This window comes from Cydia splendana, chromosome 25 (genome assembly GCF_910591565.1).
Source record: "Cydia splendana chromosome 25, ilCydSple1.2, whole genome shotgun sequence".
Classification (NCBI taxonomy): Eukaryota; Metazoa; Arthropoda; class Insecta; order Lepidoptera; family Tortricidae; genus Cydia; species Cydia splendana.
Genome location: NC_085984.1, coordinates 11427017 through 11449665, shown reverse-complemented (window position 1 = coordinate 11449665; position 22649 = coordinate 11427017). Strand labels below are relative to the sequence as shown.

The 22649-nt window shown below is 37.9% G+C and overlaps 1 protein-coding gene across 1 annotated transcript; it reads left to right on the top strand.

The window, feature by feature from the left end:
• The first annotated feature begins 781 nt into the window (after positions 1 to 781).
• Positions 782 to 19599, top strand: LOC134802898 (uncharacterized). The gene is made up of 11 exons (XM_063775618.1): positions 782 to 1066; positions 3324 to 3478; positions 8494 to 8635; positions 9829 to 9968; positions 10547 to 10663; positions 14422 to 14497; positions 14988 to 15072; positions 15657 to 16460; positions 16893 to 17203; positions 17408 to 18276; positions 18706 to 19599. The coding sequence occupies exons 1-11, from the start codon at positions 998 to 1000 to the stop codon at positions 19559 to 19561; spliced, it is 3624 nt and encodes a 1207-aa protein (XP_063631688.1). The 5' UTR covers positions 782 to 997; the 3' UTR covers positions 19562 to 19599.
• Positions 19600 to 22649: the final 3050 nt, after the last annotated feature.

Sequence of the window (22649 nt, the reverse complement as noted above, 5' to 3'; positions counted from 1 at the left end):
GCCTAATAGTGGTAACAGACTATCGCACCGCACCAAGGTTATTGTGCGAGGCACCCATAAGTAAGAGCGAGAAAGAGATATCGCTTTCTCGCTCTTACTTATCGGTGCGTCGCACAATGACCTTGGTGCGGTGCGATAGTGTGTTACCACTATACAGATGTTTCCATTTTGTTTTTACTTTTTTTTTTCTTTTTCGTCCATCAGGACAGGCTAAAGCTCTAAGCCATACTGGCTAGTCATATCATAAGTAGATTTTTTGTCTTTTCAGTAAGTTCAATCCGGTAAACGTCTTCAGTAAATACTATTCATATTAAGTCAATTCCGATAGTAATGTCTTCAGTAGTCTTGGTCATATCCATTAAACATCCATTCTCATTGGTGATTTAGCTCTTGTAAAGCGATAGCGAACTTTACAAGGAACACTTGGACAACCGGCCGTTGACTCCAAAATAATGGTTAAACGTGCTTCAAGATTAATTCTCCATTCACTGCACACTACCACATTAGGTTACTGTATAATAGGCTATCGATATTACACTTTAAACAATATTAATGAGCAAAAAACAAAGTAATTGATCTCGACGCGTGCCATCAAGATGGCGCTCGAACCAGAAGTCCTTTTGTTTTTACAACAAAAATCGTAAAATATAGCCGCTTAATTTAATCACTTTTATAACGTGGACTTAAACGGCGCCGTAGAATTGTCAATGTCAAAAATGACAGGACAGGATAAATAAGTTTTCGCTTCCGTCTTCCGTATGCTTCCGTGGTGTTATTTTTATTTCCTTTTGTTTATTTTATGTTTATTTTTAAAATAATCGGTTTTCACGCGCAAATGTTTGTTAAATACGTACTATATTTGCGTTTGCAAGTTACGCAATTATAAACAACCTTACACAGCTGTTATTTAGGTTTTATTTACACATTTTTTCTAAAACGTAAACTAGATTCCTTGTTTGTTAGTCTAGAAATCCATCAGGTTTACCACTGAAAGTGGATGATAATGAGTGTGCAGCCTGGACAGAATACCATGGAGGAAGCAGGGAGTTCTTCTTCGTTGGACCAGGTTGGTAGGCGAAAGTCTTTTATACATGATAGTTAAATAGTTATTTGTTCTATAAGGGGGCAAAGTTGTTGTTTAACCGCTCGTGCTAATATTGATGCCCGAGCAAGCGAAAGATTCCAAAATTCTAAAAATGGAATCTTGAGCGTTGCGAGGGTTTCAAAGCATGAGGGTTAAACAAAATTTGGCCCAGAGTGAAACACAAAATTTTTCACCACACCAACCTGAAGCAAATATTAAATGTAAAATATCAAACAAAACCAAACCAAATCAAATCCAAATGAATGTTATTAAATATTTATCATCCAAAATCATCATTTAAAAGTCAATTCTACCAGTAAACATTAGAAAACAACTCAAAATTGGTGAATCAACTTTTAGAACACTGATTTCTTGTCCCTAGACTTCCTAGCAAAGACAAATAGATTTTTCAAAAACCATGTAATTTTTTAGGGGTCCGTACCTCAAAAGGAAAAAACGGAACCCTTGTAGGATCACTTGTGCGTCTGTCTGTCTGTCTGTCTGTCTGTCTGTCTGTCTGTCTGTCTGTCTGTCCGTCCGTCCGTCTATCACAGCCGATTTTCTCTGGAGCTACTGGACCAATTAAGTTGAAATTTGGTACACATATGTAAGTTTGTGACCCAAATACGGACATGTAAATGAATTTTAAACATGGGGGCCACTTATGGGGGGTAAATGAGAAAATTAAAAATTAAAGTTTTTCAAACTATATCATGTTACATTTTATTTTATTTTATTTTATTCGGGATGCTTACTGCCTAATATACATAGGTTAATAGACTTATCTACTATATGCAAATTACAAGCTTCCACATATATAATGCTAGATAACATAAATATAAAGGTCTCAAATTAGCAGAATATTACACTATATAGGAATATTCCTGATAAACTATGAACGCAAACTTAAGTCAGGTAACGTTAACTATCTATTGAAAATAATATTTTTAATAATATTAATCTTGCTGTGAAACAAATCAACATCGGGCATATCATTAAGTTCATTAAATAACCTAATTGTACGAGGGAAGAAACATTTTTTACGAATGTTATTGCGAGAAAGAGGGATGCGAAGCAAGGGTCTTCTGCGCAGTCGCGAGACAGGTATATAAAATTGTACTTTGCTCACAAGATCCGGGGAATCGACTATACCTTGGGCAATTTTCATTAATAAACTTACGTCATTTGCCAATCGTCTCTTAAATAAAGGGACAAGATGGAATTTATTGCATGACATAGAATAGTTGTCCATAGATAGCTTAAATTTAAAGGAGAGGAATCTAACAAACTTCTTCTGAATTTTTTCAATATTTTCTGCATACACCTTATAGAACGGGTTCCATATTTGAGAAGCATATTCGAGTTGAGATCTTACATAGGCACAGTATATGATTTTAATTGTTTTCATTTTTTTAAAGTCACCAGCAGAACGAATCAGAAAGCCAAGAGCTTTATAAGCTTTGTCAGTAATACTTTCTACATGCTCATTAAAAGTAAGTTTATCATATCAAATGAAAGAGCTTATTGTAAGGATCTCAAATATATATTTTTTTATAATTTTCGAATAAACAGTTTAGAAGTAATTCAAGAAAATAGGCAAAAAATTACCATTCCCCCCCTTTATCTCCGAAACTACTGGGTCTAAAATTTTGAAATAAATACATATAAAATAGGTCTATACCTATACCTATAGATGACAGGAAAACCTATTAGAAATGTACAGTCAAGCGTGAGTTGGACTTAACTACTTAGTTTTTGATCCGACCCCTACAAAGAGAGTTCACTCACGTTTCACATAAAAAAAAACATTGTTAAGAATTATGTCATGTACGGAACCCTTGGAACGCGAGTTCGACTCGCACTTGGCCGGGTTTTTTTAAACATTTTTGCTTACACGGGCATTATTCGATCCACAAGTATTTAATTAACAACTCAATCAGATAAAAGTTACATTTTGTATGGTAACGCAGCTGAAAAAAGTTTACTCTCATACAAAAATGGTGTCTCCCTGATTCTGTCCCTTTTGTATGGAAGCAAACTTTTTTCTGTGATCTCGTGAGCTACGCATAAACTTCACATTTACAACTCGCGCTATAAATCTGACGGCTCCTGTGCTGCCCCCTATAGTTCATGCATGCGTCATCATTTTTCGGCACAAAGCCAAAAATCTGCCCAAAACCTGAGTAAAGTTAGTTTAAAATTACTTATTGTGTAAATAAATAGTTGAAATGATTTTCAGAGCTCTGCCGAGCTGGAGCTGATGCGTCTCGTGATAAACTGCATACGGCAGTCTGTGTTGGTGAGCGGCAAGCCAGGCCCTGCGCTTGCGGCGTCTGTGTGTCGGGTCATAGCACGGCAGGCGCGGCAACGCTACCAGGCTGTGTACAAGTTGTGGTGGGTTAGTTTTTTATTTAGGTGTCATATGAGCCGAGCTACTTAAGGCGACGGTAGCGGTGGGTAAAATTTCAGATTCTGTCAATTTACCCCATTTTACACACAAGCGCACTTCACGCACACTACCTCACTTTACTGGGACAGGTCAGTGACCCATCATGTTTTTTTAAGATAGGACTTTTAGTTTAGTATTGACCACTAGCCTCCTTTGAGGGTAAAAGCGTTCCATTGAAAGATGAAAGAGAAACAATGCATTTAATCATACTTTCCTTGTCTGTTCATGTCACATGTGACGTACCTATTTAATTCATTTGATTGTTGACTGTTTTACTACCTAATATTGTTTTGTCGAGATACGCGTTTTGTAGGTACAATTAAAGCGAATAAAACAAGATGTCATTAAGTCAGATGTAAAATATTATTTACTACTCTATACGGTTTTTCATAAAGTGCAAAATCCATTCAATGGGAATTTAAATAAATAAAGTTTCGGCAGGGTGGCAATTCCATTTTGGCGGATAAAGCGAAACAGAATAGTTATATCGAACCTGCTTACAAATTTTCACGAGAATCAGTTGAGAAATATGATCTGCAAAGGAGAACATACAAAAGCATTTTTGCCCAAGTTGAAACGGAGACCTTTGCTAACGCTCGGCCAATGATGGTTTAGGTACACCTATAAAAAATGGTTGTCCCTGCTGTAATTTTAATATCTTTATATTTTAACCGGTATAGTTTTACCTTTAAAAATAATCGGTATCGCTAAACAATAGCGCTACCTTACTACTTATACGTTCACGAAATCGGTATCTGCATAACTTGATTGTTAGTAAACTAACCTGGAAAATAATCTCAAAATCACCGAAACATTTATGTACAGTCACCTGCAATAATATGTTACGTCATTAGCGCCAACTTTGCCTCCAGGGAAACTTTGCCCAAAACGACAATTTTAAACAAATTCGTTAATGTAGAAACATTTATAATAGTTATGGCCACCCTGCTGTTTTTAGTAGAAGATAGGTTATATTTCTGACAATACTATATACCAAACTTGTGCATAACTTGACTTGGGAATTTTGAGCGAGTTGTCTAATATAGGGTATATTTCGGCGGGCAAAAAATTTATAAATAATGAATGCAAGTAGAAAAAATTGAGAACCCTTTGACAAATATTTCCGGGTTTCAGTTATAACACATGAAGCATAAATTATATCTATTGAGATTTAAACTAAAAAGGCCTAAATACACAAAAGTTTTAGCGGTGGGCAAAGTAATCCGGTAATTTGGCATCCATACCAACATTGCCCACCACCAAAAATGGATTGGGGTTGTCACTTTCATCTGATTTACCCAACTTCGCAAGTAAAAGAAGGTTATATTTGTACACTAAAATAAGTTTATAAATATATACTGTATTTAATTTGTCTTATTATCCTTTATTTAGCTGTTTTATCCCGTTAACGAATGAAAAACACAGCAAAAATCATATTTTTGGCCATTAAACTATTGTATCAGATTTTCTCAAAAGTGACAACCCTAGCCTTTGTAAAATGCTTAGGCGAGCCTTATTTGGAAATGGGCAAAAACGGGTAGGCAACATTGCCCAGCAAATTTATTTAAAAGTTTTTACAGTTATCGCTAAGTTAACAGTGAATGGTAGGATTGCCCAAAACCTTTAAGTGATCCTTAGACATCATCATCATACGAGCTGTATTTGAATACCAAATTGACGTGGGCAATGTTGGCGAAAACCCCGGATATCTTTGCCCGCCCTCTAAGACGCAAAAAAATGGGTAAAAACACGAAAAAAAATTTTTTTCTTCAAATAAACTGATGCGTTTGATCACAATGGACGTGTTGAGCAAAAAAAATCATATTTTTTTTGAGAATGTCGTGGTTTTTTTTAAAAAGCGGGCAAAGTTGGTGATAATGACGGTACCTACTCTTCGAAGGCCGCAAAAATATGTGACATGCTCTTATGGTTCTACAAATAAGATCGTGTCAGACGTTTTTGCGGCCTTCGTTGTGTAACATAAATTGCAGGTGACTGTACATTTGGAATAATTATTTTATTTAGTTTCAACGAAAGTTTCAAGTTTAGTACGAAAATACATCAGATATGCAATATGCACAAAATGTAGACCTAATCGAAATAAAACATTGCTTTTTATAGTAAATTTATAAAACATTCGATACACGGGTATACATAACAATATCCAGGCCACAGCGCTATTGGCCTGTAAGCTTCATCTCGGTCTCCAAAGCCGCAAAAACTCGCTAGTACTTAGTGCTGGTGCCGTTATTTTTTCTTGAAGATTTTCAGAGAACAGCACGTACATATAGACGGAACGAACGGCATAATCATAATCATTTATTCGTCGCAATCCATGGTATTACAGATCTAGGGACAAGACTTTCAGGTATTACTTATACGAATTACATAACTCTTCCTGTTAATAGGCAATATTTTAAGATAAAAGTTCTATAATATAATACAAGATTACAATTGTCATCAAAATTCATTGACGTACAGAAGTCAAATATGTTTTTAAACTGACGCAAAATGATACCAGCATAATAAAAATTGATCCCAATCAGTAAAGATGAGTCTTTCAACTTTTTTCATTTTAAGCGAGTTTTGAAGGAACATAATACTTAAATTCGACTGTAATCGTATTGTTTTAAGATAGTTTACTGCGGTTTTCAACCATTATAACAGCAAATCAAATTTAAATGAGACGCGAGCTGATATTTATGTACCCTATTTTTTGAAATACAATTTATCTACTGGTATACTTTCTCGTGTGCGTATATGATTTAATGTCAATATAATTGTCAAAAGCAAGAAAATCAAGCTGTCATTTTCATTTGAAGAAGTACACGTGTGCTCCGGTGTAGCCCCAACGGGCATCTTACTTGAAGAAGAATTTTGAGTGATGTCGCCAATGTATGGAAATTGTTCGAAAGTTTACATTCGAGATTGAATTTCTGTGTTGTCTTTGTGAGTAAAAATATAAATCGATAATAAATTGGTAGTTGAATTATCTAGCTTTCAAAATCACACAATAATTCAATTACTGTCAAAGACAAAATTGTTTTGCTTCTGTCTCAAACGGAACTCCATTTTTTGATTTTTTGATACTTTTAGTGTCGATTTGTAGAGAATAACAGCAAATTAAAAATATAATGGCATGAAGAGTCGGTACACGGTTTCTTCGTGAACAAATTTACGTGTAATTTAATGCAATTATTAAACATTTATTTATAAACAAATTATGGTCACAAAGTGAGGTCTAAATCGAAAACGTCATATACCGGCCCCTTAAAAGCCGCTACTAAACAGTCAAAGTTATTATCAAACTACACAACTTAATCGCGTATTTAAGTTTTAAGATTTACCTCCGATGTTTCGAGGACGGCGTTGTCCCCGTGGTCTCATACTCATACTCATAATATTTATTGCATATCACATTGTATCTTAACCTATTACATAGAATTGTGTACAATATGACACCATGTAGGGCACAGCAAACAGTTTAATAAGAGGAGATCGAGTTTTTTGTACAAAATAATAAGATTATATTAATTAGTCTCGGAGAAGACTGGCTCAAGTTGACATCAACATCTAGCCGCGCGAGTTTTTCGAACTACCCGCACATGGTCTTGTTTATCAGTTAATCGGGACGAGGGTTTTAAGATCTCATCCACATGGAATCCAGTCATTAGTAAATGTAAGCGGAAACGAATATCGACAGTCGATAAATCGAATATCGTTAGTGTTGTGTGTCGACAGAGTAACATCCCTAGTGCGCAAAACGGTAAAACTGATAAATAAGACCAAGTGCGGGTAGTTCGAAAAACTCGCGCGGCTAGAAGATGTTGATGTCAACTTGAGCCAGTCTTCTCCGAGACCACGGGGACAACGCCGTCCTCGAAACGTCGGAGGTAAAACTTAAATACGCGATTAAGTCCCGTTGTGTAGTTTGATAATGTTTAATCAACTTAAATAATAATAATAAACAATAATTAATAATCGTGAAAGTTTAAAAAATCAGTGTTTAGTCAAAGTTATGCTCGGATTTTAAAACAAGCCTGGTTCTTGTGACCTACTTTCTTGTGCAGTTATTCTATGTCCATTCTCACCAAGAAAACCTTCAAACTATGTGCAAGGATGTCCAGAATACGAGTAGTCAATAACGATCATGTCAGTGGTCGTCATTTTAGGTTGGCGAGTTTTACAACGCGCTGCCATTTCTAATTTATAAATCGTATAGAACTATAAAGAGTAGGTAACTTGACCATTCATTTGCTAGTGCAACATATAAATTACACAGTGGCAAATCATTTTGACTCTTCGAAAAAAGAAACTAATTCGACTATTAGTCAAATATCCTGTACCTTATATATGATGTCTTTTTCAAAAGTTTAGTAAAATTAAAGGATTTACCTGTAAAAATAATCGGCAAATGTACAATAAACAGGACAAAAATATTTCTGAACATTGTTAAGCGTTTAAAGGCCTATTGCAAATTATAATTGCATAATGCTGGCTACATTTGTTACCTCAATGAATAATAAACCCTAACTCAGTAATAACAATGAATGTACCAAACACACTTATGTAAGTATAGGATGGACCTTTTTTTCTGGATTTAACAAGCACAAGTGTCACTTAAAATACCAGTTAAATAGCTTTTGGTACACTTTGGATAATACTTTTTATATTTTTTGTATTTCATTAATTCCCTTTGAGCATTTCTGCTTTAGAAATAGAAAATATTTATTTGGCGTAAAAACATACATTAGGTACAACATCAAGTTAAATAAAGAAACATAGACCAAATAGTATGCCGCTCAGCATAAGCAGTGTCTGTAAGACACTGCGCTGGTTTTCAGGGCACACAATTTACTAGTGGAAACTGTTTTGGCTTATTGTGTAAGATTGAAAGGTGTTTGTTGCCCAATAAAATAAAATAAAATATATAATGGTAAAGTGTGGTCGCGATTCGCAGGAGCGATCTGCGAGCGGCGTCGCTGCGTAAACTGCGCGCTCACCTCGCCCGCGGCGACATATCGCCGACTCACCAGCGACTGTCCACGCTCGAGTGGGCCGTTGTGGATCTTTTGCTACTCTACGACTCGTCGCTCTATGTGGTGAGTCAGATGTATTGTCAATGTTACTACACTAGGGTAAACTAAAAATAGGGTGGGACCCAAGATACTACCCTGCGGGACTCCAAATGATATACCAGTTGGATCACTGATGGCTCCTCCTACTCTGACACACTGCATTCTGTCTGTAAGGTAACTCCGACACCATTCGAGGGGCGGGCCTGGAATCCCGTTTAGCGTTAGTTTTGACAACAAAATCAGATTTAAGACTGTGTCGTAGGCTTTTGCCAAATCTGTATCTTCCATCTTCCGTTGGTTTCTAATACACGTGGGGTTTTATTTAGAGCTTTAGTCAGACTTCTATGGTTATTCTAGTTTGTTGATCCCAGATATTAAAATATCCCAGTATTACGTACTTATGTTAGAGAACTGACTGTACAATACATAGAGCTGCCATCTCTAAATTCGCGGAACCCGGGCTAAGACTAAAAAAACTCTGACATTTGGCGTAAATCGCATTTTTTCCTCGAACGTGTATTTATCCCGTTTTACCTACTTTATACACAATAATGCCGGTAAATAATTAAATTCAATAAGGTGTTTCCTGGCTCCAATTTCACCACGGTGACAGGTGCGACAATTGTAAAACATCACTGTTGCTGACGTCACAGGCATCCATGGGCTACGGTTACCGCTTACCATCGGGCGGGCCGTATTCCTGTTTGCCACCATCATTGTTTTATTAAAAAAACTTTATTATATCGGAAAAAACAGATATTTCTCTTGCTAAGTTTATGACAATTGTCACAAAAACACTACAATTGTCACGAAATTCCGACATATAACTCATTACCTGTCAAGAATTACCTACAATTCTTCTAAATCTTGACAATTGTCAGAAACTTCGCAAAAGAAATATCTGTTTTTTTCCGATATAATAAAGTTTTTTTTAATAAAACAATGATGGTGGCAAACAGGAATACGGCCCGCCCGATGGTAAGTGGTAACCGTAGCCCATGGATGCCTGTGACGTCAGCAACAGTGATTTTACAATTGTCGCACCTGTCACCGTGGTGAAATTGGGGCCTGACAATAAAAGTGTCCGGGTTTTCCATGGACACTTTTTGAAAACCCCCGAACGGCCCCCAGACGGCCTCCAAACTAGGACAAATCCGGGGAAACCCAGACGGATGGCAGCCTTAACAATACATAACATTTGTTGTGTGTATGTACAGGCGAATTTCTTCCACCCTGCCCAGCTGGCGGCGCTGGATCGCACCTTCTCTCTGGTCCAAGCGCTACACCTGGAGCCGGAGTACGGGCGGGAAGTGTCTCCGGACCAGTGGAGGCAGGCGGCCGACCGCTACTCCAACAAGTAAGTGCACTCCATTTTAAAACTGACAAACTTTCACGAATATTACACATTATTTTATTATTTACGAAGGCTGAAATGCACCATTAGAATCGAAACCGCCTTTAATGGGGCTCTAATCGTGGATTACCTCGATAACCAATAGCAATAGTTCCTAATTGAATTCTCTTACTCTTCTTCTTGCACCATTTTTATTACATCTCTGTTTAGCCCTATGGTTGACTGGTAGAGAATGCCTTTAGGCATTGAGTCCGCCATTTGTACATTTTATTTGTATTTTGTGCAATAAAGTTTAAATAAATAAATAAATAAATAAATAACCGCTGCTTCGCTGCGCTCCAGTGGACAGCCAGCCTTATGGGACTTCATCGCGAATAAATTTCCTCTGTATAATCTGTTTACAGAATGTTTTTTTTAATAATATGCAATATTTTACGATATTGAGCAACTTTTTACTATGGGACCAACCCCGAAATCACGAAAAAAAAAAGCCAATCTATACATTTTGGCCGGTCTAATGTTGGTATTTTGTACGGGAGGGGTCAGTTTTTTAAGATTTCTATTTGTAAGTAATTGTACAGTGGCGTGACGCTGTCGGCGGTGGCGCTGCAGCGGCGCTGGCACGAGATGAAGCAGCACGCGCGGCAACGCACATGTGTCCCCGCCACGCCCGTCGTACACCACGCCATCCTCCACAGGTTATATATACATATATGGGGACGAAATTGTCTTTTTTTTTTAGCCAGAGAAGGCAATGTAACACTGTAATGGTAAATAGTTATTTGGACATAAAAATATCACAATAACAATATTTGGATTACTGGGTTTGCCGCACCATCGAAGTGCCGGATTATCAAGAGTTAAAAAAATATCCGAGGACAAGCAAAAAACCAATAAACGCAACCTTTCGGCATCTCCTGAAACACCAAACACTTCGTCAGACAACGGGTCAGTCAGCAAAACAAATAAGAAAAATAAAACCTCAGCAAACAATACTTTGTCAACATATTGGCCCCCTAAGTTTACATCTCCCAAAAATAATCCATAGCAATTAGAATCAAGGCCTCTCTCTCACAATCACTCTCCCAATACGGTTGGTCCCCGCGGGAGTAGTAGACCACCACCCTCCACACACCATATAAAGACAGAAATTAAAAACACAACATTAAAAATATGTACTTATAATGTACGATCGCTAAAAGCCCCGACAAGAATAATAGAATTAGATCATTGCATAGAAAAATTAAACTGGGATATTATCGGAATCTCAGAGGTAAAAATAAAAGGAAAATGTATAATCGAAAAAGAAAACTATCTACTTATGCATAATGGAGAAAAGAAGGGAAGAAATGGGGTTGGTTTTATGGTCAAATCATACTTAAAGATAATATAATAGACTTCAGGCCGTATTCTGACAGGGTAGCAAGACTCGACATCAAATATGAAGAAAAGTATATAAACATAATTCAAATCTACGCCCCTACAGAAAAGTCTAAAAAGAAAAATAAAAAAGAAAAAGACAAAGAAACTGAAATATTCTTCAGCCAGATACAAGAAGCTCTTCAGAACACGGGTAGAGACACAATAGTAATGGGCGATTTTAATGCCCAAATAGGCTTCCCAAGAAAAGAGGAAAACGTAATATGCGGACCTTACGGATATGGAAAAAGAAGCCACAGAGGACAACAACTTATCAACTTCTGTCTCAAAAATAAACTATACGTCACAAATACACTATTCAAAAGGAAAGACAAGAAAAAATGGACCTGGGTTTCCCCTGATGGCAACACACATAACGAAGTGGATTTTATATTGACCAAGAGCAATAAAAACGTACAAAACAATGAAGTCATAAATACACCATTCTCGTCTGACCACAGGCTAGTACGACTCACGTATAACATAAAGGCAACTACAAAGAAAAGTAGATCACACTATGGGATCAGATATAAACATTTCACCCCTCTAGAGTCTGAATCCCTTAAAAATATGATAGAAGACCAGATAAAAAATATAGAGTCGAATAACAGTTGCCAATTAACATACAAAAACACCGTCCAAGCTATAAAAAACTGCGTGGAAAATCTACCAAACAAAGAAAAGGACAGAAAACCAACTTATATTACTGAAGAAATAGAGTCGCTAATAGTCAAGAGAAATGAACTGAAAAATACTACTCGCAGAACCCCTGACCAACGAAAACAACTCAAAAGTCTTTACAAGAAAATAAAAAGGAAAATAAAGCAAAATAGGCAAAATATGAAAACAGCATCTCTTGAGAAAGAACTAGAAGTTAGAAGCTCTACAAAGCGCACAGAAAAATTATTTGAAAATCGAAAAGAATGGATACAAACTGTAAACACCCAAGATGGAAAAGAAACAACAAACAGAATTGACATATTAAAGGCAGCTACTAACTTTTATACGAAACTATACTCTACTAATGAGATAAACCAGTTAAGCTCTACATACCTTGAAACAGAGGTGCCACCTTTATTAAACTGTGAAGTACAATATGCCATTTCAAAAATGAAAAAAGATAAAAGTCCAGGTGAAGACAAGATTACAAATGACGCTATCATTGCCATGATAGAGCCATTGTCCAAACATTTAAGCCAAATATACGACCAAATTATACAACGAGAAGAAATTCCGGACGATTGGAAATGCTCTCTCATAACCCTAATATACAAAAAAGGAGACCCTAAATTAATAGATAACTATAGACCAATTAGTCTACTCCCAACGCTCTACAAACTATTTTCAACTATAATACTAAACAGAATATCAAAACAGTTAGATGAACAACAACCAAGAGAGCAAGCAGGATTCAGAAAAGGGTTCTCTACTACGGACCATATATTTACGATCACACAGATAATAGAACGATACAACGAATACAATAAAGTAATATATATAGGATTCATAGACTACATGAAAGCATTTGACTCTATCTCTCACTCTTACCTGTGGTCTAGTCTAAAGGAGCAAGGAGTCCATCCAAAGTACATCAATATAATTAATAAAATTTATCACACAGGATCAGCCAAAATCAGACTAGAAAGATTAGGAGACACTTTTCCAATAAGACGAGGAGTAAAACAAGGCGATCCGCTGTCGCCCAAACTATTTACTGCCTTGCTAGAGTCGATATTTAGACGATTAGACTGGACAGATCATGGTATAAATATAAACGGAGAGAATCTCACACACCTACGATTCGCGGACGACATCGTTCTCATGTCGGAAAGCCACGAAGGACTAACAGCCATGCTACAAACATTGGATTTGGAGAGCCGTAGAGCCGGGCTTACCATGAATGTCGAAAAAACAAAGTTAATGACAAATGGAGAACAAAAGATCACGACAATACAAGGAAAAGAAATATCTTATGCAAAAGAATATATATATCTTGGCCGGCTTATTACATTCCAAGACTCTACAGAAAAAGAAATCGAAAGAAGAATATCCATGGGATGGAAAAGATATTGGTCAAAAAAAGATGTATTTAAAAGTAAAATACCAATACATCTTAAGAAAAAAATAATGGATAATACGATTCTGCCGACAGTAACGTACGGATGTCAATGTTGGCCTCTAACAGCAAAAACTATACATAAACTGAGAACTTTCCAGCGAGCAGCAGAAAGATCAATGATGGGCGTAAAATTAATAGATCGCATAAGAAGCTCAGAAATAAGAAAAATAACGAAAATTACGGATATAGTTCATACAGTATGTAAGCTTAAATGGAGATGGGCAGGCCACATTGCTAGAGCAAACGACGGACGCTGGAGCGAACGCATCATACAATGGTATCCAAAAGATGACAGGAAGAAAAGTACAAGACATAGCGGCAAACAGAAGACACGTTGGAAAGACGACATAGTAAAACTGGCAGGCAAAACATGGCAAAGAATAGCTAGAGACCGACACAAATGGCGTGATATGGAGGAGGCCTTTGCCCAAAACTGGGCGTCCAAACAAACCTAACATAGATTTACCTAACCTTACTCTAATACTTAATATAATTAAATTCTACACTAACTAAAACTAAATACTAATAAAGTCGGTTAAAAATTAAATATACTGTATGTAAATAGTACTAACTACCTAGGAAATAAACTGTACCTACTTAAAATGTTTGGAAATAAAGAGCTTTATTATTATTATTATTATTTATTATTATCAAGAGTTAATTGTATATTATCTGCTGTTGTTCCCTCCATTATAACTAGTGTTGTTCCCATCTGTACCCAGTTGTTACCACTGGGGATAGGTGGGAAAAATATTCCCAATTGTTACCACCAACATTTTGGTAGAGTAAAATACTAATAAGGTACAAACAGTAAAATTCCCAGTAGTTACCACCAACTCGGTTTAGTGGTAACTACTTTGATTTTTTCCCCCACTTGTTACCATTAGGATGGATAATAAATCCCGGTTGTTACCACAGGTACCCCCACGTGGCGAAGACCGAGCTGCCGTCATGGCGGGGCTTGGTGACCGCGGGGATGGTGGCAGAGCCGACGGTAACCATCACAAGGGCACTTTTACACGTCAACATTGAATTTACATACAAGCAAAATTAATAATAATAGATGAAATACATCAACAACTATAAAATACAACTAACTGCAACTACCAATAAACAACATTAAACTAGTTGCTCTGTGTCTTTGGGTCCAAAAACTGGATCGACAAAAGAAAACTATGTAAACGGTTAATTATGGTCACCGCCGTCACCGGGTAACGCCTCCCATTCCGTCCCGTTGACTATTAAAGTTTATTTCAAGCTCAGGCTCATAATATGTTAGTTACAAATGTTACAACAGAGGGTTCGACGTTGGGATGTATTTTAATTTAATTATACGTGACATAATCCGTTTAAATAGTTTCATTTCAAGACTAACTGTCGCAGTACCCAAACACAACATTAAGACAAAAAATAGTTAAAAATGTTAAGGTCTATCATTGGGCCACTATTTTATTATTATAAAGTTATTTCATTTTGTTCGACAGGCAGTACCGAGCCCTCGAACTGAACCGGCCATACAATGCAAACTGATCCGAGGAAAGACTGAAGCGCTCCAGCGGCTTTTTAGCGGTGAGTACACACACACACACACACACACACGCACGCACGCACGCACGCACGCACGCCGCACACACACACACACACACACACACACACACACACACACACACACACACACACACACACACACACACACACACACACACACGCACGAATACTTAAATCCTTTTTCCATTCTTGTTCTCCAATCCGGTTATTCCCAGACGTTCCTATTACTCACCTTTTACCACTGGGAACAACTGCTGTCTACGGCAGCGGTCGGCAACCTTTTAGTAGCCAAGGGCCAAATAGTAGTTAACGAAGTTGACGCGGGCCGCCCTTTATTAATATTTGTGACTTTATCAGACATTGTCGTTTGTCAATATTACATACAAAATAGCCAGGGAGGCTCGCGGGCCACAAGTGAGAAGTTGGCCTGTTGCCAATCGCTGGTCTACGGCAATTCGGAATTTTCGGCAATGGGATTTTGCCTGAAATAAATCATTTCAAATTTCAATTAAGTATATTCCTGTTACATTTTTGTAACTTGTATTTTCATGAAAAAAAAATATACAAAACTTAGCTATCAAATCACATTTCTTTTTTATCAACAGTGGCTGCAAGAAAAAATGCCGGGACCGATGATAGGTTAGGCAAAAAAGACGGCGTACATGACAAATCCAAAGATGAACCAATCACTGCTCCTGATCGAGTACTTGTTAGTTCTAACAATAAAAATAAAGAAAAACCTCACTGTTATAATACAGACAATATCCAGCCAAGCAACAAAATATGTAGAAAAGAAATCGACAATACAGATATAAAAGTAAAACCAGAGATAATTGAAATAGACGACGACGATACTCCAAGCCCCAAAGCAGATGTTGTAGAAGCGATGCAAGATATAGACTTGAATAATGTCGATGCAATGATTGTCTATGAAAGCGACGAGGACGTTACTACTATATTTGATGTTCAAATGGGCAATGCTGATAAACATGCAGACATCGATAGAAATGAAGAAAACCGTGAAAATGTTAGAAATCATAATAAAATAACAGAACAATCAAAATACAAAATACATACAAGTTGTATAATTGAAAGGGATATAGACTGTGGCAATGACATGCCATTTAAACAAAATGGAGATGATTCTTTAAAAACAGCTGAGGCTAATGACAATAACAATAAACATATAGACGAGTCTGGAGAAAACTCGTTGAATATAGTAATATCAAAAGTTTGGAGTGAAAGAGATGTGCAAAAAGACAATTTGAATAATAATGCAGAGACTTTTAGAAATGGCAACAGTGATAGTGATTGTGATAGCGACGCTATAAGTGTTGGAAATGACGTCGACTATTATTCATACTACCAGCAAGTACTAGCGAAATATTTGATTATTTCGGACTCATTAGGTAAGTGGAATTGGTAAGATTTTTGTAGTCTTAGGTATGTGGGAATTTCTGTTTAAAGTCGTTCCCCCTTGTATTTTATATTTTAGAATTTTTATAGTATTTCCGCCCAGAATCACGAGCTCTTTTGATGCTTATACGAGAAAAGTGTCCCCAAAATTTATAAAAAAAATTTTGTTGTCCGTTTTGTGACGGTAAGTAGAAAGTTGTATTGAAAAAGTAACCAAATGCACCAAAAAAAAATTAGGGATATTTTTATTCTCGATAAAAATGGAAAGAAAATTATAAATAATTTCTGATTTCTGAATATTCCCAATTCTAGCAGAAAAGTTGGGAAGAAGAAGGGGGTACAATTTGAAATATAAAAGCCTAACAAATGCATGTAAGATAATATTTTCTATTTAACAATTTTTATGTTTTTTTATTTCTTTATAGATCTCAAACTGGTGAAGCGTCCAGTAGTCTCATTGCAAAGACTCGACTTAAAATTCACCAACAAATCACCACCTGGTCAAAAACCTCAAAAAACCATAAGGCCTTCCTCCAAATTGTTATATGGAAAAAACAAAGAACTTTTAAAACAGTGCAAGGCTTGCGAGGTGTCTTTGACGAGGGTGGATAGAAAGGAAAGGAAGACGAGAAAGGTGAAGTTACCGGATATAGAGAAAGTGCGGAAAGATAACAGAGGTATACTGACAGCGGAGGTGGCGCCTCTAGTGGCAGAACCATCGAATGTTATTCGACAGGTAAGTTTTATTGCATTTTTTGAAATAGTTTGTGTGCTAACAGTTCCCGCCTTCAACGTAAGCCCATGCCCAATTTTAATGATTCTATGAATGTAATCATCTAAAATATATGATCAATAAACATAAATGTCTTAAGCTGTAATATCTTTGCTTTTATCAAATTAAGACAATAAAGCAACAATTTATGCAATTATTCTCTTTCAGTATGGTCCTGCTAGAACCAGGCGACTCCTAGATACGACCGACAACGACCAATCTGTGTTACCAAAAAAACCAGTCCTTGGCTCATCAGAATCATCCATTTTAAAGAACACAGAGGAAACTCATGCCCTGTCGAGTACTTGTTGTCAGAATTCTTTAATCGACCAGCAGCTCCAGCAAAATGTATTAATAAATCATTTTAAGTCCAACTTGCGACTTCGAGATAGGAATTTGTTTCAAGAATGTCAAAATAATTTGCAGAAAGCTGGACAAGTACAGAATTTCAATGTTGCTTTCGATTCCATATCGAATCTGATGCTAGAAATGTCAGATAACGGGTTACACGCTTCGAATGTACAGAATTTACACACGGGCCCGGAATCACAATATGTATCAACAAACAATATGTCTACCAAAGATACGGAGAATACACAAAATTGGTCTGAAAACATGTCTGACACGTGCCGAGTTTCAACAGTCACGCCGATACCAAAACCCTTGACGATGTTAACACCCATATCGGCACCAGTACCGAAATATTCAGTGTCGATACCACCGCCACCGATAAAGGTTTGGGTAACTTTACCTGTACCCACGCCGAAACTACCAGTGCTGATACCGAATCCGCCGATCAGGATACCCAAACCTGGATCCACGCCGATACCAACGGTGCCGCTACCAATCCCGCCGGTTAAGTTACCCAAACCTGTACCCACGCCGAAACTACCAGTGCTGATAACAAATCCACCGATCAGGTTACCCAAACCTGGATTCATGCCGAGACCAACGGTGCCGCTACCAATCCCGCCGGTTAAGTTACCCCAACTAGAACTTACACCGAAACATTCAGTGCCGATACCAAACCTGCCGACAATGACAACACCCAAACCTGTACCTACGCCGAAACCAGAAGGACCGGTACCAAACCTGCCGACAATGCTAACATCCAAACTTGAACCCGCGATGAAATTAACCGTACTAGAACCAAACCTGCCGACGTTAAGACCCAAACCAGATCAGGGACCAAGCTCGTTAATACCGAACCCACCGATGAACGTACTCACACCTGAACTCGAGCCCGCACCAACCCCGCCCACATCGGTCACATCCACACCTAGACGCGCGCTGAAATTAACCTTCCCGGTCCCGCCGATCACATTCGCACAAATATTTAAACCCGTGCCGCAGACAATACTAACACCCAAACTTGACGCGCTGAAATCATTCGTACCGGTACCTACCCTGCCGCCGTTTACTCCCAAACTAGAACCATTCACACCGGTACAATGTCCGCCGGAAACGTTAACACCCAAACTGGAACCCACTCCGGAAGACCAGCCGGTCACCTTAACACCTAAACCTGAACCCGCGGCGGAACCTTTCGCGCCGAAACCTGACCCGCCGTCAATCTTACAACCCAAACTTGAACCCGCCTTGGATCCTTCCGCGCCGATACCAACCTCGCCGACAATGTTAACACCCAAATCTGAACCATCGTCGGAACCTTCTGCATCGGCAAGCAATTCAACCGATGTGGACCAAATCTGTACAATATATAGCGATAATTACTCCCCTATATCTCCAGTGGACGTAAATGAGTTTAATCCATTAAAATTCACGCCTATACTACAAACTGCAACGCTTTTAAATCCAACGTTAAACTCTGCCTTAGATCCCTCTAGACATTCTGAATCATCTATAACTCAAGCATCTTTAACACAATCGGCGCCGATACCAGATACACCAATAACATCGTCCGAAGTTACCTTAAACCCATCTCCTAAATCATACGTAAAAAAATCCACGAAAAAACCGTGTAAGACAAAACAGATAAAACCGTATATTTTAGAATTCGCACTAAAACGATCCGGGGACCAAGTGATATTGAAACCGCTGTCCGCAAAAAAAGCGCCGACCAAAAACACAAAGACGCCGACTTCACCTTTCGCGCCGTCTTTAGCAGCTTTCACGTCGTCAGTAGAACGGCTGAAGAGGAAGGGAGAAACAGTGCGAGAGAGAGGACAGTGGCGGATGGAACACGACTCGCTCGACCAATCAGAGTTTGACATGGACATGACCTTTGCGGAGGCTTACTACCATTTGTATAGAGAAGACACGTCGTTTGAGAGATCCGTACCGTTGTTAAATTTGTTATAGCGTCTCTATTTATTACAAGCTTTTATTTAACTTGCAATGTACAGTCGCCATCAGATATATCGGAACGGCCAAGGTGCTCAAAAATATCTGAACAGGCACTTCTTAACGCCTCGCCTTGACAATAGAGGCGTGTTCAGATATTTGTGAGCGCCTTGGCCGCTCCGATATATCTGGTGGCGACTGTACGTATGTGTTCGGTCAAAATTTGCGAGCTTAATTAGAGCTACTTCCCATTATTCGATTAAGCTGGAACTTAACATACCTACAATGAAAGTTGGGTGACAATGCAATATTATAGTACTATCGAGCTGTTCTGATGATGGACACAGGAGGTGGGCATAGGAACTCTGTGATAAAACAACGCAACCTAATTGTGTTTGGGTGTGTTAGAATTGTCTCCGTGAGTAAGATCGTTTTGATTCCCGTAGAGTCCGTAGACGCGTGCTCAGGCTGGTGTTGTCATGCACGCTTTTAAACGGTTATATTTGACAAATCTGCGCGTCACACTCTGAACGACACTATCTATACTATAGTTGCCTGTTGAAAGAAAAGTACAATCAGCGATAAAAGCTTGTATCACAAATGAATTTTTTGCCAACATGGTTTAAAACGCACCTTAAAAATTGGTAACATTATGTGCACAAAAAATTAATATTTGATAATTGCTTCTAAAATGACTATATATCTACCCATACTTTTTTATATTTTGTCGGTGCCTGTATTTTCTATAAGTTTTGATATCTACTTTGAAATGACAATTTTATAAAATTGTGTACATTTACGAATATTTCAAATGTTCGATGATTTGGTGCTATTTTATAAATATGAAGTGCCTATAAGTGGGTATTGATTAGTTGTATTTGTCTTCTAAAACACACTGAAGTAAATAAGTTAAATAACTGTACAGTTGCAGGTACTTACATAAAACTTACATATAGCTCAAAGTAATAATGCACTCATGTTAGTAGATATCTACCTATGTATTTTTATATTTGACTGAAAATGAAAAATAAGTTGTTATAGCAGTAGAAGAGTCCTTGAGAGACGTCAGATATATATACAGGGTGGAAAGGCACGACGATCCTTCCCGGAAGTATTAGGTCGTTTAAGTGATACAGAGACTATTGGTAATGGTAAGAATCGTTAATTGAGTGCAACGTTAGGGTGGACTACGTCCCTATGTTGGTAGGGGAAGTAAATAAGTACTACCAACTCGTTAGCAAAAATAAATTATTTATTTAAGAAACTAAAATTTAAGAAAGGTCGTGGGTGGTCAAGGCCCGTCTAGATTTACGCCCGAGATCCGGTACTGCCCTGGCTGGTCGAGGGTCCGCAGCAGGTGGGTGATGAAGTAAACACAAGACAGCTGGATATAGACTGATTTATTATTTCTAAAAACCTACCCACACCAATACATATTTGTGAATATACTACATCTCCCTCTTAATGAATTGATTAAGCTATCTAATTATTATCAAGTTTTAACAACTTAGAATACAGTAATTATGCTAAGAATTACACACTATAATTATAGCTAGTACATTTCACGAAGAGACTTGATTTTCACTTTTATTATTATGTTATCAAGGTCTAATTTCACTAGCCACCTTACCTTCGTGAGATGCAGTATCTATAATCTTAATCTTACTTTGTGGCCGTACAATTATGAATATCGCCCACAACTTATTTACCATACTTACATATATTTTTTATGTGTATCTATCCTATCCTTATATATATATATTTTTTTTTTAAGTATGCCAACTTAATAATGACACACTTGCGTTATAATTGAAATAGTTTTACAAACAAAACAAAAGCTACAGAATAGTAATGTTACGTTGTTAAGTAAAACACTGGTCCTTAATAGATTTTAACTGTTGTTTTTGATACTTTCATAAGGTCCAACATAACATTAAATTATTAGTTTAGTTACATACCTTAACTATCACATGCAATGCTTAATCGTTCTTATATGAACGTGTTCTTTATTCTCATATACACAAGGTTTATTTCAGAATAACCTATGCGTCGTATTCATGGTTTTATTTTTGCTAACATGAGTACTGTAATAAAATTATGATATACATGATTGCTACAGGTAAATATGTAATATACCTACCGGTATTTAACATTGGTTATTATTGCTTTAACTTTTTCTTAGCCTCGATCGCAGCAGCCCGCGGTAAGCGCTGATTACTATTTTCATTAGGCCCTGAAAGAACAGGCTGACCGGTCTGAGAACGCGTGTCCTGCACCGCGGTGCCGGGGGCGGTATCGAGTGACTCACCTACATCATCGTAAACACTGTCATCGCTAGAACACCCTGCATCATCACCGTCCAATATCTCGTGATGAGATGATGTGGGAGACGCATCTTCGGGTTGCAGCCTAATCAGATGTCGCCTATTTCTTCGGTAACGCTTGCCCGAGGCATCCGTTACGAAGTACGATCGCGGCTGTGCTGCCCGGCCCGTGACCCGCGCCGCGCGCCTCCGACCGCCTTGGCCGTCCAGTGCGATGACGTCATCACCTGGCTGCAGCTCCGGCAGCGCTCGCGCCCGCTCGTCGTGCCATTGTTTACTCCGCGCCTGATTACGCACTATATTATCATAATCAACCGTGTTGTCCCTATCCGGTACTAATTTATTTTTCATCACACTTGCTCGGAAAAGATGTATTTACACGTAGGGCTTGCGGGCGGGAAATTGAATTTTTCGCCCTAGGGCGGAAAAAATCTTTTCCGAGCAAGTGTGATGAAAAACACTTATTTACACGTAGGGCTTGCGGGCGGGAAATTGAAATTTTCGCCCTAGGGCGGAAAAGTGTTTTATACAGAAGTTTGTTTTTATTAATTCTCCTTTTTTTCCTTACAAGTGTGATGAAAAACATTGTGTGTGCCACGGGCGGTAAAGAAATTCCGAACTCGTGAACATTTTAAGCCCTCGCTTCGCGTCGGGCTTAAAATTGACACTCGTTCGTAATTTCTTATTTCCCGCCCTTAATACACAATGTACTATTCGTGAACTGGTAATCGCGTATTTAATCTCCTACCCATTAGGAGTTGTGCAGGACTTGCAATTCTATC

Bases quoted from the DNA above. Each gene is read 5' to 3' on its own strand.
- LOC134802898 (XM_063775618.1), top strand. From the start codon at position 998: ATGATAATGAGTGTGCAGCCTGGACAGAATACCATGGAGGAAGCAGGG. The intron at 9,969-10,546 runs GTAAGTGCACTC...GTAATTGTACAG, and splicing joins GCCGACCGCTACTCCAACAA to TGGCGTGACGCTGTCGGCGG. The intron at 14,498-14,987 runs GTAACCATCACA...TTTGTTCGACAG, and splicing joins GGATGGTGGCAGAGCCGACG to GCAGTACCGAGCCCTCGAAC.